This window comes from Crocuta crocuta, unplaced genomic scaffold (genome assembly GCF_008692635.1).
Source record: "Crocuta crocuta isolate KB4526 unplaced genomic scaffold, BGI_CrCroc_1.0 scaffold144, whole genome shotgun sequence".
Taxonomy (NCBI): domain Eukaryota; kingdom Metazoa; phylum Chordata; class Mammalia; order Carnivora; family Hyaenidae; genus Crocuta; species Crocuta crocuta.
The window spans coordinates 1,017,355-1,035,956 of NW_027529669.1; the positions used below are offsets into that span (position 1 = coordinate 1,017,355).

Here is an 18,602-nt window from a genome sequence, read left to right on the forward strand (position 1 = left end):
GCATTCGTGGGGGGGGGGGATGCTGATTGGTCTAGGCCGGTGAGGAGCCTCCTTTCCGGAGTGTCCTGGACAAGTGGTTAGTGGGCCAGACTCGGAGAGACAGTGATCTTGGAGCCTGGGCCGGGCGCCTGGTTCCTGCAGCCCTGATGTAGCAAGCCCACGCTTTGCCAGACCCGGTGTTACACGTGCACCATGCGGATGTGCCCGAGACCCGGCCTTCCCCTGGCGGCTGGCAAGGTCAGGTGCAGGGGACCCCCGGCAGCTAGAACGGTCCTGTTTTCTTCAAAGAGTGCAGCTTGTCCAGCCTTGGTAAGCTCCTGCCAGGTCTCCTGCGACTTACGGTGTCATTCTGGTCTCACCTGGGTGTTTCATGGTCCATTTAAGTAGGTGTTTGGGACCTTTTTGGGAATTGGAAACAAATGGTTTTAAATATGCTTTGAACAATTAAAATTTAATACAATCAAATGCAATTTAATACAATGTAAAAGAAAATGATACTGAGGAGCGCCTAGGTGGCTTAAGTCAGTTGAGCGTCTAACTCTTGATCTTGACTCAGGTCATGATCTCACAGTCATGAGGCTGAGCCCCGAAGAGGGCTCTGGACTGAGAGTTCAGAGTCTGCTTGGGATTCTCTCTCTCCCTCTCTCTCTTTGCCCTTTCCCTGCTTGCTCGCTCTCTCTCTCTCTCTCTCAAAATAAGCTACTAAAAAAATACAAGTAAAAAATGATACAGAAGTGAGTATCGAGGAGCCATTGTGGAATGAATTGCCCATGTGTGGTTGATTTATCTCAATAAAATGGTAAGACATGATCATTTCTGTTTAGATTCTAGAGTTGTGAACCAGGCTGCTTCCTCTGCTTGCTCTTTGTTGAATATTCTTTTCCTTAGAGCGTGTGAAATTCATAAGATTCCTTCAGAATGTCACGGAATTCAATTTGGAACAATGACTACATCTTTGTGTGTTTCTCTCTTAGAATTGGGAATGCTGTGATTTACTAATGATGTTTAGTTGTTTCTAAAGACGACTTGAAATAGTCTACATTTCAAGAAGAGCTCTTTTTCCTTTTTATTCACTGAAATAGCTTCCCATTATTTCTGCAATTGAGAAACTACTTAAATGTTACAGTTCTGAAGACTGCATCCCATTCTGTTAAGTTCACTTTCTGAACCATACTCTGCCTAATGAATGACTAACTTGCTGCTCACTAACTGCAGTTACACCTCAATTAATGAATCATCTGGGAATTACACTCTATATAATGAAGTTAACAATGTCAAAAGCAATTGATGATGGCTGTTATAAGAAATAAATACAGCACAATTGCGGGCCAAATTCCCCCTGAACACTTCAAAGGCATAATTGTGGGTGGTAAGAAATATCTCTTCAGCGGGCTTCAGTGGGGCAGACCTTGGGGGGATAAATTGAATTTGTAAACATTTTATAAGTGTCTGTGGTTTCCTGTTTTCTCATTCTGTCTTCCCCCAGCAGATTCACCTTTCTTCAGAGCTGCAGAAGAAAGCCTAGTCTCTTTTCTTAAAGGCACCTAATATTGTTGGAGTAGACCAAAGTAACGTTTTTTGTGTATTGCCTTCTTGTGTGATGCAGGCAGTCAGTGGATAGTTATGTGCTGCTGAGCACAGGAGACAGTTGAGAAGGGAGGCATGTTTGTGAAACACAGGTGGTCAGGGAATTTTGCAGTACCTTGAAGGACACGTAGGAAAGGAAGCGTTGGGTGGCCCCGTGTGGCTGTAGAGGCAGAAGCCAGCATGACTCGGTGGCTTCTTCTGGCCGCAGAAGAGCTCTGTAGGGCCTGCTGGGCGCACTGAGTCTAATGAGGAGAGGTGAGCCGGGGGCCCCTCAAGGCTTGGGAGGCTTCTCCGCACTTGTATGCCATGGCCTTGTCCTGGCGGCCCATTCTCCTGAGCCCCCACTTCATCTGCTTTGACAGAGGAAGAACATTTACACTTCAGAATAGCTCAAGGTAAACAGTCCCTTATTTCTCTTCTCACATACTCTTCCCATATCCCACTCTCTAGAAGTATCCTCAGTTAAGTTTGGGGTCTGTCTTCGTATATTTTTTTCCATACTCATGGAAACATACTTTTTATTTATTTTATTTTATTTTTTTAAAATTTATTTCTGAGAGAGAGAGAGACAGCATGAGCAGGGGAGGTTCAGAGAGGGAGACACAGAATCCGAAGCAGACTCCAGGCTCTGAGCTAGCTGTCAGCACAGAGCCTGACGCGGGGCTCGAACCCACCAACTGTGAGATCATGACCTGAGCCGAAGTCAGACGCTTAACCGACTGAGCCATCCAGGTGCCCCTAAAACGTACTTTTTAAATACACATGCTGTTATAATAGACATATTGTCTGTCCTACACCTGACTTTTTTTTTAACTTTATTTTAGAGAGAAAGAGCGAGTGCCAGTGGGGGAGGGGCTGAGAGCAAGAAAGCTGGGGAGGGGCAGAGAGAGTGGGAGAGAGAGAATCCCTAGCAGGCTCCACATTGCCAGCGTGGAGCCTAAGGGGCTCGAACTCATGAATCATGAGATCATTACTGGAGCCGAAATCAAGAGTTGGATGCTTAACTGACTGAGCCATCCAGGCGCCCTGAGATAGAGAAAGAGAATCTTAAGTTCTCTGCTGAGCGCAGAACCTGATGCAGGACTTGACCCCATGACTCTGGGATCATGACCTGAGCCAAAATTAGGAGTCAGATGCTCAATTGACTGGGCCAGCCAGGCACCCCTGCACCTCACTTTTTCCCTAACATATCTTGGGTATCTTCCATTTTAGTGTATATAGTATATGATGTACATCATTCTTTTTTTTTTAATTTATTTTAAATTAATTTTAATTTTTTTATTTTATTTTAGAGAGAGAGTGCATGAGCAGGGGAGAGGGACAGACGGAGAGGGGGAGAGAGAGAATCTTAACCAGGTTCCATGCTCAGCGTGGAGCCTGACACAGGGCTCAATCCCATGACCCTGTGATCCTGACCTGAGCCAAAATCAAGGGTATGAGCCACCCAGGTACCCCTACATGATTCTTTCTAAATGCCACATAGTATTCTTTTACATGACATGTAAATTTATTTAACCAACCTCTTATTAATGGGTTGTTATCTTAGTTCATTTGGGCTGTTATAATAAAAATACCATAAACTGGGTAGCTTATAAACAACAAATTGGAGTGCCTGGTTGGCTCAGCTGGTTTAGCGTTCAGCTTCAGCTTAGGTCATGATCTCATGGTTTGTGAGTTCGAGCCCTGTGTAGGGCTCTGTGCTTGCAGCTCAGAGCCAGGAGCCTGCTTTGGATTCTGTTTCTTCCTCTCTATTTCCGTACCTCCCCTGTTCGTACTCTGTCTCTCTCTCTCTCTCTGTCTCTCTCAAAAATAAATAAACATTGAAAAATTTAAAAAATAATGGAAATTAATTTCTTACAGTTCAGAGACTGGAGAGTCAAGATCAAGGTGCCAGAAGATTTGGTGCCTGCTGAGGCTTGCTTTCCGCTTCATAGATGGCCCCTTCTCACTGTGCCGTCACATGGTGGACGGGACTAGGGAGTGTTGTAGGGTCTCTTTTGTAAGAGCACTAATCGGTTCATGGGGGGGGTCCACGCTCATGACCTAAGCACCTTCCCAAGTCCCCACATCCTAATCCTGTCACATTGGTGTTAGGATTTCAACATGAATTTTGTGGAGACACAACACTTAAACCATGGCAGTTTTGTTTTGTTTGTTTTTTAAGATTTTGTTTTTAAGTAATCTCTACACCCAACATGGGGCTCAAAGTCACAACCCTGAGATCAAGAGTCACGTGTTGTGCCGACTGAGTTGGCTGGGCGCCCCCACGCTAGCTGTTTTCAGGTTTCCCCTGGTAGACACTGCTGTGGGGCGCCCCCTTGTGTGTCTTGTGTGCTTAGGCAGTGACTCCGCAGGATGCTCCCCCAGACGAGGTACTTCTTGGTCAGATTTTAAAATTTGATATGTACTGTCACACTGGCCTCCAGAAAAGTCGTACAGGGCTGTATTTATGCCAGCAATACAGGGGTTCCTTTTCCCAGTATTGTGTGAAAGGGAAGTGAGCAGTGGGATTAAGAATTCAAGGTCTGGAGTCGGAACCCTGGGCTTGCATCATGACTCATTAGCTGTGTTCCCTTGGTCAAGTTGCTTTACCTCCCTGATGGTGATAATGCCACAACCAGACGGGAGGGAGGCTGCAGGGAGCAGAGGGCACCCAAAGAGAGTGCAGCTCTACCTTTACTCTCCTTGCTGAATTTCACCCCCATCTGATGGGACAAATTGATGGAAAGCCCACCAACCCCTGCCGTGAGAGGACTAACAACATTTACTGTATCAACAAACCTTAGGGTTACCATTTGGATAGTACTTGCTCTGAGTCTGGCACTGCCTGAAATATATATGATAGCCCGTCATTAAAATTATTAGCACTATCCCCATTTTTACAAATGAGAAAGGTCGAGGTAATCTAAAAATTTAAAGCGACAGAACAAGGATTCAAACCCAATCAATCGCTTTGGCCCTGGCCTAAAGTGGGTGGCAGGCAGTGGGTGTGGGGGTCAGGCCGTGCAGTTGGGCGTGGCTTTATTTCTGTGTGATAGACTCCTAGAAGTGAAATTGCACGTTTAGGGGTACCTGGGTGGCTCAGTTGACTGAGCGTCCGACTTCGGCTTAGGTCATGATCTTGCGGTTCGTGAGTTCAAGCACCACATTGGGCTCACTGCTATCAGCACAGAGCCAGTTTTGGATCCTCTGTCTCCTTCTCTCTGCCCCTCCCTGCCCCCCCCCCAATAAATAAACATTAAAAGAAAGAAAATAAGTTGTACATTTAAAGGAGGTACCTTGAGGCACCTGGCTGGCTCAGTCTAGAGAGCATGCAACTCTTGATCTCAGAGTCTGAGTTTAAGCCCCACAGGGTGTGTAGAGATTACTGAGAGAATTAAATCTTAAAAAAAAAACAACCCCAAAACCCGGGAGCACCTTGCATTTTGATAATATCACCTAGCTTGCCCTACAGAGAGTCTGCATGAAAAGTGAGAGTCTGTTTTAGAAATTTCTTGGATTTAAATCTCTTTCATTGCCAGTTGCATAGGTGATTCACTTCTCTTTATACAAGGACGGCTCTATTTATTGTCTATGATCCAATACAGAGAAATGAAGGACATTGCCAGGGAAGGTGCGCACCCTGAAGGGAATTGGTAACTCAGCAGACCCAGCCAAACCGTTTCTTATTCTCTGGGTGGCATTTTGTCTCTTGGTCTTACTATGTTCCAAACAGAAATGATTCTCCTCGGGAACAGCAGAGCGTGAATAAGGCGGCAGCAGTCACGGGCCATACCTTCATATCAGTATCCACGGCTTCACTGTCTTCAGATGGGTGAGGTGGACGCTAAGGGTGGCTTTGTAAGCGTGACGGTCTCGTAGGTCGCAGGCTCCTCTGAGGGCAGCAGGTGCTGGGCTCCAGTGGTTTAATAAACTGCAATGACTGAGCAGAGAGTCTTATCACCATTTTCAAAGTCTGATGGAAAATTTGGTCCTAACTCGTTGCCTCAGAATTGAAACTTGCATCATAGCAGTGCTACAAAGTAAAACAAGTTGATCAAGAATGTCAAGGGACAATCCAGTATTCTTCAGCTTCCCCAGTAGTTCTTAGCTTCACAGGATGCCAAGCTAGTTTCTGCCCATTTAAGAATCACTTCCTCGCTGCTAGATGCTGATGTCCATCCTGGGAATAGAGGGTGATATGCTTTTATGATCATCTAAATCTCTGATCGTTCATTCTTTTTTTTCCTCTCTCTCTTTATCCTGATATCAGTAGCTTTGACTTTGCTTTGATTGTGTCTGTGTATTCTGAAGAATAATTGGGGATTATTTTCAACTGCCGCATTGAGATAAATCAGGTATTACAGGTATTACGGGTATTACAGGCCCTTAAAAGAACTTAAAGAATGCTTATATATTCTTATCCACCAATTATACTCTATATTAAAATATGATTATACATCCTCTGGTTACTAAAAAAATTTGATGAAATATATAGCTGGATATAAGCATATTAAAAGTATAATGTCTGTTTTTAGCAGGCAGTTTTGAGCACCCGCTATGCACTTGACAGTGGGGACCCTCTCAGCTCTCTGTCATTGGACTACACATATTAGAATCAGCTGTTGCCAGTTCATGGCGCAACAGAATTCCTTTAATAATTTTGGATGAAATGTGTGTGAGGGTTCTTCAGAAAACCAGAAGCAATAGGAAATAATAAATATAGAGAGATATGAATTTGTTATAACGAATTGGCTCAGAGATTAGGGAGGCTGAGAAGTCCCAAGATCCACAGTTGGCAAGCCAGGGATGTAAGAGAACCGATGATAAAGTTCTAGTCCAAGTCCAAAGGCCTGAGACCCAGGTGAGCTTAGGGTATAAGTTCCTATTCTAGTGAGAGTCTGCAGGCAGGCGCAGGCCGAGGTCCCAGCTCAGACAGACAGGTGGGCAGAGAGAGGGAATTCTGTTCAGACCTTCAGTGGATTGGGTTGGGCCCATTCACATTGGGGTGGACCATCTGCTTGGCTTAGCTACCCACTGAAAAATTTTTTCTTTAATGTCTATTTATTTTTGAGACAGAGAGAGACAGAGCATGAATGGGGGAGGGGCTGAGAGAGAGGGAGACACAGAATCCAAAGCAGGCTCCAGGCTCTGAGCTGTCAGCACAGAGCCCAACGAACCTAACCCTCGAACCTAACCCTCGAACTGTGACATCATGACCTGAGCCAAAGTCAGATGCTTAATTGACTGAGCCCCCCAGGGGCATTAGTCTGCCCATTCAGACGGTAATCTCATCTAGAAACACCCTCACAGACAAACCCAGAACAATGTTTAACCAAATATCTGGGCTCCCATGGCCCAGTCAAGGTGACACATAAAGTTAATAATCATAGAATGTCATGGAATTTTACAATGGCTGTCACTACCCCAGAGAACATAAATTGTTAGAAGTTTTTCCTAAATTTCAGCAAAATGAAAATCTGATTTTAAGAAAACACAGCCCACATTTTTAAAGAATCTTTTCTATTTTTAATAAAATTTAAGGTGGTGAAATGGGACTCTTATTTCGGCTCAGGTCATGATCTCATGGTTTGTGGGATCAAACCCCATGTTGGGCTCTGTAGTAACAGCATGGAGCCTGCTTGGGATTCTCTCTCTCTCCCTCTGCCTCTACCCCACTACCTGCACGTTCATGCTTCTCTCTCTCAAAATAAATAAATAAACATTTAAAAAATAAAAACAAAAATGGATACTCTTCAGTATCACCATTTGGTAGGCAGCATAATAGAGTGGAGAGATTGTGAACTTTGAAGTTAGACAAACTGAGGTTTGCATCCCATCTCTACTGCCTATTAACTGTGGATCATGGGCAGGTTACTTGTCTGAACTGTAATTTTGTGATCTGTCTTAAAACGAAAGCTACCTACTTCGTGGTGGCTTTTAGGTTAGAGAAAATTTCTAGAAGATGTTTGGGATGCAGTCAATATTCAGTAAATAAAACTAGTCACTTGAGAGTTGACTCTAAATGATGCCACATAGACCATTTTGTCAAAAAGAGTCTTTTGTCCTGCAGTGATTTGCCATTTGTTCATTGACTGATGACAGTGTGCGGCCATCCCGGTAAGTAGCTGTGTCCTGGAGACTTGCCTGTGAGTGCTCACTGTAGCTTTCTCTCTTGTCGTTTTGCTAGAGTTAAATTAGAAGAGAGAGAAACTGCGGAGAATACTGTAACAGTCAAGAATGGTGACGATAGTCATTTATTACCTAGAAAAGCAAAGAAGAGGGCATTTAAGTTGGAGGAGGGTGAAGAAACCGAACCAGATTACAAAAATTCAAAGAAGCATTGGAAGAGGCAGGAGAACAGTAACAACGAGAAGACCTTGGACCTAGAGCCTAAAGCTGTCCCAGATCAGGGTGTGAGGAAAAAAAGCAAGAGGAAGAACAAAGCCGTGTGTAGTGTCGCGGACGGGGATGACGAAGAAACCAAAAGAAAATCACCAAAGAGAAAGGAGAGATGCGAACTTAAAAGGCAGACAAAGAACTCGAGGTCTTCTAAAGCGCAGCCGGCGAAGGACTGGGCCGTGTCGAGCGGTGGTCCTCCGAAAGGCGCACCTGCTAGGAACAGCCTTGCCAAAGCCAGAAGGAAAGGCGGCGCCGGCGTCTGTCCGAAAGACAGCCCCGTTTCCTCCTCAGAGTCCGAGTCTTATGAGTCCACCAGCGATGGTCTCAGCAATGTCGTCTTGGAGGTCAGAAATAATTCCTCAGAGAAGATAGCCACTGAGTTAGCAAAGGAAGGGTCCTCGACCAAAAACACGACTGCAGGCAGAGCGGCCGCCAAAACCGGCCTCTCCTCCGCGGCCGTCAAGAGCAGGGCGACCAGGGCGTCATCTTCCAGTTCGGACTCCAGCTCGGATTCCGACGACCAGGGCACGCTGTCGAGGAGCGCCCCGGAGCGCTCTGTGGGGTTCCCGAAGCCCGTAGGCCTCTTTGCAGGAAGAGGCTGTCCGGGCCCGGGGCCGGGCGCGCAGACCCCAAATGCTGCCGCCGGCTGGAAGCTGTCGGACGCGCACGGTGCCAGACCGGCTCCTCCCAGGCCTCCCCCCAACGTGACTCTCCCCACCGGCTTGGGAAGAGGCTGGGGCCGAGGAGAGGACCTTCTTTCTTGGAAGGGAGCTAGGGGTCGGGGTATGCGGGGCCGAGGCCGAGGCCGAGGGCAAGCCTTGTCCTTTGTGCTAAATAGAAGCCCTGAGTGTCTGAAGCACCAGCAATTAAATGAAGTGGTAACAAACTCCTCTACTATTATCCAGGCAAGTATCACTACCAGGAGTGTGCCTCCTCGTCCGGCCGTGGGGCGTGTCTGCGGGTGAGGTCACGGCCCACTTTTTCCACCAGTAACAAAGTCCCGTGGCTAATGCTGTCTTTCAGAACCCGGTAGAGACACACAAGAAGGACTACAGTTTGTTACCGCTGTTAGCAGCTGCCCCGCAAGTTGGCGAAAAGATTGCATTTAAGGTATATTTTAGAACAACACCAATTAGGCCAGAAAAGGTTCTTCTCCCTCCAGATAAACTTCCTCATCGGCAGGTCAGGATTATATATCTGTGTTGTACGCAGACCCTTCCAGATCCCATGTGTCCTGTTGTTGTGCCTAGCATGTCGTAGGTGCCTACTCACTGTTTTCTGAATGAATAAAAATGGCTGAGCCTGGTGTGTGGAACCTAGCAGGCGCTCAGTTAAGAAAGGCTCTGCATGTCACCAGCCCCTCGCCACCCCCAAACCGAAGAAACCCCCCCCATGGAACCTCTGTTGGCCGCAGGCCATGGTAGGGCTCCCAGGGTGGTGGAGGGGCGCCCTGCCACTGCTGCTTTCTCGGGGACGGGCGAGGGGGGCCGCGGGGCGTGTGTATGTGTGGGCTCTTTCTTCTTTTTTAGCTTCTGGAGCTGACGTCCGATTATTCTCCCGATGTCTCTGACTACAAGGTAAGGCTTTTTATTTAAAAATAACTAAGTGTCAGGATATTAAAGAAGCTAAGGTCATATTTAATACTGCTAATACGGATAATTTTGATTTTTTTCAGTAACGAATGTTGTAAAAAATGGGAGCATTATCAAGATTTAAACTTTTTAACAGGATCACGGTGGAGCCCCCAGTCTTATTTTCCTTACATTTGGGGAAGAATGTAGAATAATGATGAGTTTAATTTTATTTAAGTCGTGTTTTTCTAACTAGCTTAGACATCACAAGCTTATTTGAATGCCACTCTCCCAGGATCCTAAACTTTGAAAGAAAATACTAGCCCTCAGCCAGAACGTTTGGTTGCTTTCATCACAGGAATCTATTTTATATAATTGTGAATTACTGCAGATTCTTATGGTCTAACATGGCCCCTATTGCATTATCTGCTCACCACAGGTAACTCACAAGTACTGCCCTTGGAATTGACTGACTTGGCATCTGTATGGGACCTCACATTGGCATGAGCTTTATCACAATTCAGTAAAAGCTTGACGCCATCCGTGGGATTATAGAGTTACACGGTCCCTTCCTTTTTCCATCCATTCAAAATTGTGTTAAAAACTTTGGTAAAATGCAGTTTTTTTATTTTTATGAAATGTACAGAATACAGGCACCTGGGTGGCTCAGTCGGTATAAGTGTCCGACTTCAGCTCGGGTCATGATCTCGTGGTTCTTGAGTTCAAGCCCCACGTCAGGCTCTGTGCTGACAGCTCGGAGCCTAGAGCCTGCTTCTCTGTCTCCCCCCTCTCTCTGCCCCTCCCCCGCTCACACTCTGTCTCAAAAATAAACAAAAAAAAATGTACAGAATATAAATCCATTTAAAATCTGAGTTGATATCTTGGAGGACTTTTTTTTAAACCTTGGAAGACTTTTAACATCTTGGTAAGAACCTTTCCTCAAAAGCAGGCTGGAAGGTAGGTCGGTTCTGGGTAACTGGTGTTTTGTCCCCTTTTTCATCTTGGCCCCTTCATCCAGGTGACATATAATTTATCCTGTAAAGCAGGATACATGTGCGTGAAAAGGATTAATATTGCAGCAATGAATCTCCTGGAAGGAGATGTAAATGGACTTATCTTGGGCAAACCAGGGTGCTTTATCACCATAGGTGACTAATTCTGTGATGTACTAGGAGATAGAATATAGAGTTGGCGCATTCCACAACCTCTATGGATTACAATTCTAGAGGATACTGATTTTTTATTTTATTTTTATTTTTATATTTTAGAGAGTGCATGAGTTGGGGAGAGGGGCAGAGTAAGAAGAGGGTTGGGGGAGAATCTTAAGCAAGCTCTGCACTCAGCTCAGAGCCTGACACAGGGCTCGATCGCATGACCGTGGGATCACAGCCTAAGCCGAAATCAAGAGTTGGACGCTCAACTGACTGAGCCACAATACTGATTCTTTTTAATGCTTATTAAATCCATGTTGGTCATCATAGTTCTTACCCTGGAAAGCTATTTTCTTACTTTCCCAGTACTTAGAACTTTCTGTAAATGATTTTCAAAACCATTTGGAGAGTGAAAATCAGTCCTACTTTTTTTGCTTTGACCTTGAGTGCTGTTATCTAGCTCGGCACTGGCTTTATTCCTGAAGCTTGTCTTCCAAAGTCAAATCTATCTTCAAAGAACGTAGTCTCCTCCACATTTGACCCCGTCTCACGTGTACGTACCTACCTGTGGGGTTATAATTGATGAAGGCTGCTGAGTGATGCCACAGAAACCAGTGCAATGAAAGAAGAGTTTATTACTTACATTTCCTGGGGGAGGGGCAATACCATGCCGTGCAGGGCCCCAGAGGAAAGCACCTGGCTGTCATCCAGTGGCACAGACAGGAGTGAAGAGAAAGCCCGTCCAGGGCCTTTAATGGGGGTTTCCTTGGGACAGGCCTGGGGGTGGGGGGGGACGGGAGAAACAGTTTCGGATTGGCTAGTTTGAATAGTTAGCAAACTTGGGGCTATAGGGGCTGTCCCTAGTTGTGTGGTACCTGACCCTGGAATGTTTTAGACCAGGGGAATAATCATTTATTTGTGTGGTTTGGGGTGTGGGAGTTTTATTTCTTCTACATGTTGATTTATTTAAAAAACTTTTAATATTGAGATAAAATTATATAACGTAAAACTCACCATTTTAACCATTTTAAAGTGTATAAACTATTTGAAGGTTTTAATTCAAATAATAATTCAGTGCTTTTAGTATATTCACAATGTCTCACCTGTTGGTTTTTGACTTGGACTTTTATTTTTGAAAGGAAGGAAAAATATTAAGCCACAATCCAGACACCCAGCAAGTAGATATAGAAATTCTTTCATCCTTACCTGGTGAGTCTTATAGAAAAGAATTTGAAAATGTAGCCTCTTTATATCCACACTGGTTTCTAAATAGCTTTTACACAGAGGAGCCGCTCTCTCACCTTGGCCTCTGTGACTGACTGTCCACTACCCACCCCTGTGTGCACAGAGCAGCCCTGGGGACCCGCGCTCCCCCTAGTGGAGGCGTGTGTCCACCATGGGCTGTTGGGTTTGTTTCCAAAGCTGTTAGGCCAAGTTGTTCTTATTCCTGTTATTATGCAGTTTTGTAAAAATTATATAAACCAATGAACACTGATTGCAAAAAGAGTTATTTCTGTGAAACCCACGATGAATGCTGACCCAGGAGTGTAACTAAGAAATTTACTCTTCGATCATGTGGATGGATCTGCTCTGAGATTGGGAAGAATCTGGTAAAAATGTAGAAGGGTTCTGGGCTCAGGCTGCCTTGCTAGTGTTTGCATTGTTGCATCCCTTTAGAAAAACTCAATTGTAGAAATTGCAGACATCCATTAAGTACGTGGTTTGTAAAGGAAAGGTAACCAGTCAGTGGGCTCCTAAGACCTACTCAGGTTTCTTTCAGAAGATTGGCAAGTGAGCATACTTCTGTGTGTGGAGTCAAAATAAAATGTTTAACATATATGTGTGTGCACACTCACACCTTGTTTTAAATGTTTCCCTGCTTTATCCCTGGTTCATCTCACCCAGTATTGGTTCTAAAATCTAAGAGTAAGAGAGCCTTTACTGGATGTGGCTTCACTTGGGTTGTGTGGTCCGGGTCCCTGGCCACAGATCAGGGGAGACCCTTTTTTCTTTAGCAGACCCTAAGGCAGTTAATTATATTCTGTTTCTGTTTAAATAATGTAGTAAGAGATTCAAAACTCCAGTACACGGTAATCAGTTAACAAGGTTTTCCAACAAAATCCCTTTATAAATGTTAAGTAAATGATTAGATATAACTTAAATTGGTTTTCCACCTTTCTTCTGATTAGGTTTTCTCTGAGGAAATCTCTCTTCCTAAGAATGATGGGCAGAGAAATTTGTGCACGGTCAGATTCCATGACACAGCCTGATCACTGCCTGTCGAGTGATTGACAGTGATAACATCCCATTAGAACTTTCCTTCTTTGGGCGATCTAGAGGTGTTTTTTATCTGCTCTGTGATGGAAATACAGGTAGTCCTCGCTTTGCATGGTTCAGATATATAGGAACTTCTGTTACCATGGTTTGGTTAAATGACTCCAGCTCCCAATGACATTAGGTATGTTACCTGTTAACTGTGAATAGTGCATGAAGTACTGCTAGTTCTTCAGTCCACAAATCACTATGCAAGTACCAGACGCCCATCGCGATCGGTGACAAATCACGTCACTTCCAAGTCTCCCGGTGATTAGTCACCGTGTACCTGTTACTCAGTTCCCATATATGCAGCATCGCACGAGGCTGTGCCGTCTCCTTGTATCTCAGTGATAGACCCACAGGGCATCTGACAAAAATGGATAATTGAGGTAGGAAGTTGGTCAACAGAGATGAAAGTACAACAAAACAACAAAAAGTGATAGTTCTGGAGGTGACGCCCAAGTGAAGTTTAAATGGAGTTAGAAGAAGCCGCTAACCGTTGGCACTGCAGTTTATGTGAGCTTCTTGACATAAACAAGAAGGTAGTGGCGATGACAGGGAAAAAGTTCCCAGAATTGACATCAGCGTCACACAGTTGTGAAACAGAAACAAAGAACCTTAAGAGTTATTCCACGATGATGTCAGATCTCAAAGGAAAAAATAATGAAAGCCGATCCACACTTAGAAAGGAGTCTGCCAGGCCTGCAGGGTGTAAGGATTCTCACTCTGTGTCATTGTTATGTGACAGGAAGGCAAGCACTGTTCAAACCACTCTTGATAAGTTTCTTTCTTTCTTTCTTTCTTTTTCTTTCTTTTCTTTTCTTTTCTTTCTTTCTTTCTTTCTTTCTTTCTTTCTTTCTTTCTTTCTCTCTCTTTCTTTCTTCTTTCTTTCTTTCTTTCTTTCTTTCTTTCTTTCCTTTCTTTCCTTTCTTTCATTTTTAAATAATCTCTACACCCAACATAGGGCTTGAACTCAACAATCCTGAGATCAAGAGCCACATGCTTTACCGGGCATGCTGACACATTTCTTTGTAGAGCACTGATTCTCGGTCTTTTTGATATCTTAGATTACAGTGTACTACATAAATGTTAGTTTTACTATTCTCTGTACAGTAAAGGTTTTAATGTTTTGATATATGATTATAACAATCATAACTTTTCCCATTGCTTATTCAGATTGGTTTGCATGATTTCAGCCTGGATGGTCATTTTTATGGTCCCACACTACCATGCAAAGCGAGGATTGCTGTATTACCAAGTCATAAGCATGTTTAGTTTTTGAGGACAGAGCAAGATGTACAAATTTTGCAGAATTCATATTACTTTAACTTGCTGAATTACATCAGTTATCTGTTGGATTATCTAATGGTTACGTGTTCTTTTCTGGGAGTACTAATAACAGCGTATCAAGCTCATTTCTCTTTGATGAAGGAAAGATGGTATCTGATAAGTGGCCCAGGAGCTGCTGTCTGCTGGTACAGGGTATTTCTGAGGGTCTCCTGTCACAGAGCACCCCATGCTTTGATGTGCGTACCCAGCTTCCACATCAATGGACAGTTTGTCTGTGGTTGTTTTTCTAATGATAGAAATTCCCTAAAGAGGAACATTTTCGTTACTGGGAAATGACTTCTTGTCTCTCCTTCCTACCGCCTGGTTTCAGCCATGAAAGAACCTGGGAAATTTGATTTGGTTTATCACAACGACAATGGAACTGAGGTGGTGGAGTACGCTGTGACGCAGGAGAAGAGGGTAGGCGCGCTTCTCTTCTGGGAATTGCTTATTGTCCATTCCCTCCCGACTGGTTGCTGGTGGCCTGGAAGGTGACATGGCAGCTTCCTGAACTGCCTATATTAAAGTCACAAACGATCTAGGCCCTGGGGTCTCTGGTCTGCCTACGGGGTGGTGGGTTCAGCACCAAGTGCCAAGCTAGGGTACCATCTTGGATCTCAAAGAGCCTACCTGACAAGATTCACAAATTCCAGTCTTATTTAAGACTATAGAGCTGCATAAATTCATAGTTCTGTAAGGGTTTCAGTAGAAAAGAACAGTGTATTTCAAAAGCTTTATTGATACATCCATTGAGAAAATTATACATATGTATGTAGCTTGAAGGATTATCACAGATGAACATACCTGTGTCACCAGCACCTAGATAAAAGAAACAGAACATTAACAGCCCCCCCTGGACATTTCCATCGTGTCCCCCTCTGGTCATTCCTGTTCCCAACTGTTACTGTGATTCTGACTTACAGTGGCATAGGTGGTTTTGAAGAATGACATAAAAATGATGATTAAATCCTTAAATGGCCACTTGAAGAAGTATATGGTTTAGAGCTTTTAGGCAGCCAGACTTCCAGAGTTGCTGGCACAGCCGGCTCATTAGGCTATGCTAGCATCAAACTAACGAGAATTTGTAGTTAAGAAAATGCTTCCTCGTAAGGTGTTTGTATTTGAAATGTTATGGATATTATTCTGTAACTTTCACTATTGCAAACTCACATTTTATCTGTAAGGTAATTGTAAACCAGACTGGTTTGCTTTGTCTTTAGAATAGATGGCACACCTAGGAATTTATTCCCCAAACTCATTTTTGGGGTCTGTGTGGTAAGATCAGCAGATTTGGCCACATCTCCTGTACTTCTTGATTTGCAGTGTATGGCTCTGCACTTTTTTGTTGAACTGTGTTCTTGGAAACTACACTGGAAAATTAAACCTTGGAAGCTTTTTTACTCTCTCTCCCCCCCTCCCCCTGCCCTGTTAAACTGGAGCCTGAAGCAGAGCCTGTAATTACCTTTCCTTGGCACTAGATGGCGCTCGTGATTCGCCCACACGGGGCGCCTGTGCGCATTGTGAAGTAGCTCCAGGTTTCAGGCAGCGCAGGGCAGGAACTGTTGAGCTGCCCACGGGATCAGTCGTGCAGGAGAGAGTGCGGGCCGCCTAGCCACCGGGTCTTGTTGGGCAAACCCTCCTGCCCCTTTGTAACCACTGCCCTGCGTCCCACCCCACCCCCAGCTCCAAGTGAAAGAAGGGTACAATGTGCTTAATGTAAAGTGTAGTTGCCTTCTAGGTAAACAAGGTCTTCCAGCCTAATGAACGCTTCCCGGGACTCCATGTTCCAGGCATTCAAGCACTGTGCACAAATGGAAATATACTTGACTGAAGTTGTTAACCAACTAAAACCTAGATGACCTCAAAATGACGCCTCTAAGCCAAATACTTTGTGTTTTTCCTCAGATCACTGTTTTCTGGAGAGAGTTGATTGATCCAAGACTGATTGTTGAATCTCCGAGCACCGTACCAAGCACAGAGCCCGCTTGAGGATGACCTCGCCACCTCATAGTCTATAAATGTCTCATTTGTGAAAGGGACTATAACCCGAACTTGTTTTTTTAAAAAAAGATTTGAAAGTTGTATGCATTTTTTTGTTCACTTTACTGCATAGGAAAAAAATCTACCTCATCATTTAAAACAACATGGGTGTTGCTTTTGTAGAGCTTTCGTTTCCTTCTTCCAGGCTTCATTTCAGTAACAAAATTTAAAACATGACATTCCCTACAGGCATTGTTAATATACCAGTGTATATGGTTTCTTCTCTCTTCTTTATTTATTTTTTGATCATCAGGTAGCCATCGTCAGTAGGAGTTTATAACATCAAGTACAAGAAAATGCTGCATATCTTGTCTCCATCACGTCATATTAAGTAACATTTTAAGACATGAAAGCATGTTACTTGACCTAATTTTTTAATATCCGAGCTGTTCCCTTAAATGTGGAACATCTTCTACATTTCAAGTATTTTACACTTGTAACTGTCAAGACTTAAAAAGTAGGTGGGTTTGTTGCAGGCAGTGAGTTAAGGAATCCTTTCACAGTTTCTCAAGTTTAAAATGAGGGCTTTTCAGAGCCCTGTGTAGGCAGTGAAAGTGAGACCTGGTGTGCTTGCCCGGGAACAGACGGGCGGCTCGCCCAGGTGACAGGATCTCCTAGGAGGTCACAGCCCAGGGAACGCGTTCTCTTCCTACAAGATCACCAAGCACCTGGCTAAGTGCGCCGGAGGGGGGACTGAACAGAAACTTCCTTTTATGATTCAACACAAAGCTAAAATGGTTAAATATTATTACTGTGAAAATTGCTTTCTTTTAACAAGGGATCAGGTCCCTCCTTCAGCTTTGCGAATTTTTAAATAAAATCATATTGACCTAAACTTCCATGAGCTGAGTGCTGCTGTCTGGTTTCACAGTGATGCGGATACCGGCAAAATTCATCAGCTCTGGGAGCTGCTGGGCCAGCGCTGCTGCCCAGTTCCAACCCAGACAGCCTGCATCAGGTGTGGCCGTACTGGTTTGTGACGAGAAGTATTACTCCAGCGAGGGTGGGATCAACATGAGGAGTGGATCTTGGCACTGGTGAGGTTCTTGCGTAGCGTATTTTCTTTTCTTTTCTTTCTTTCTTTCTTTCTTTCTTTCTTTCTTTCTTTCAATGTTTTATTTATTTTTTGGAGAGAGAGAGACAACGTGAGCAGGGGAGGGTCAGAGAGAGAGGGAGACACAATCTGAAGCAGGCTCCAGGCTCTGAGCTAGCTGTCAGCATAGAGCCCGACGTGGGGCTCGAACCCACGAACCGTGAGATCAAGACCTGAGCCGAAGTTGGATGCTTAGCTGACTGAGCCACCCAGGCGCTCCATTCTTTCTTTTTTTTAATGTTTACTTTTAAGAGAGTAAGCAGGGGAGGGGCAGAGAGAGAGGGAGACACAGAATCCGAAGCAGGCTCCAGGCTCTGAGCTGTCCGCACAGAACCTGAAGTAGGTCTTGAACTCCTGAACCGTGAGATCACGACCTGAGCCGAAGTTGGGCACTTAACCAACTGAGCCACCCAGGCTTCCATTGTGTAGCACGCTTTCTAGAATTTGGAAAACTAAGCTAACTAGTAAGTGCCAACAAGTATATGGGAATAAATACCCAACATCATTCATCATCACAGAAATGCAAATCAAAACCACAATGAGATACCACCTCACACCTGTTAGAACGGATATTATCAAAGAGATAAGTAACAAATGTTGGTGAGGATGTGGAGAAAAGGGAATCCACTGTTGGTGGGAATATAAATTGGTGCAGCTGCTATGGGGAACAGCATGCACCCTGTGTTCATTGCAGCATTATTTACAGTAGCCAAGATCCAGAAACAAGTGTCCATCGATGCATGAGTGGATAAAGAAAATGTATATGTACGTGCACTTTTCCTTCAGCCATAATCTTGCCATTTGAGACAACATGGATGGACCTTGAGGGCACTATGCCAAGTGAAATAAGTCAGAAAGAGACCTTGATTGCACGATCTCACATGTGGAATCTAAGCAACCCCACCCCCAAAATGAACTCAGATATGGAGGACAGATTGGTGGTTGCCAGGGATGGGGGGCAGGCGAGAGGTGGGTAAAACGGGCAAAGGAGGAGTAGAAAATACAAGCTTCCAGTTACAAGTCACAGGGATGTAATACACAGCACAGTGACTGTATTTAATAAGACCATAGTATGTATTTGGAAGTTCCTAGGAGAGTAGATCTTAAAAGTTCTCATCACAAAGTGTTTTGTAA

General features: G+C 44.4%; 1 protein-coding gene across 1 annotated transcript in view; it reads left to right on the forward strand.

Annotated features, from left to right (window-relative positions):
* Positions 1-17,210, forward strand: part of COIL (coilin) — a 17,566-nt gene extending 356 nt beyond the window's left edge. The window contains exons 2-9 of the mRNA XM_077762864.1: positions 1,629-1,668; positions 4,859-4,861; positions 7,757-8,873; positions 8,992-9,078; positions 9,498-9,545; positions 11,830-11,899; positions 14,667-14,755; positions 16,241-17,210. Of these exons, the coding sequence (XP_077618990.1) occupies positions 1,629-1,668; positions 4,859-4,861; positions 7,757-8,873; positions 8,992-9,078; positions 9,498-9,545; positions 11,830-11,899; positions 14,667-14,755; positions 16,241-16,324 (1,538 nt within the window). The 3' untranslated portion in view covers positions 16,325-17,210. The remainder of the gene's footprint in view (positions 1-1,628; positions 1,669-4,858; positions 4,862-7,756; positions 8,874-8,991; positions 9,079-9,497; positions 9,546-11,829; positions 11,900-14,666; positions 14,756-16,240) is intronic.
* Positions 17,211-18,602: the final 1,392 nt, after the last annotated feature.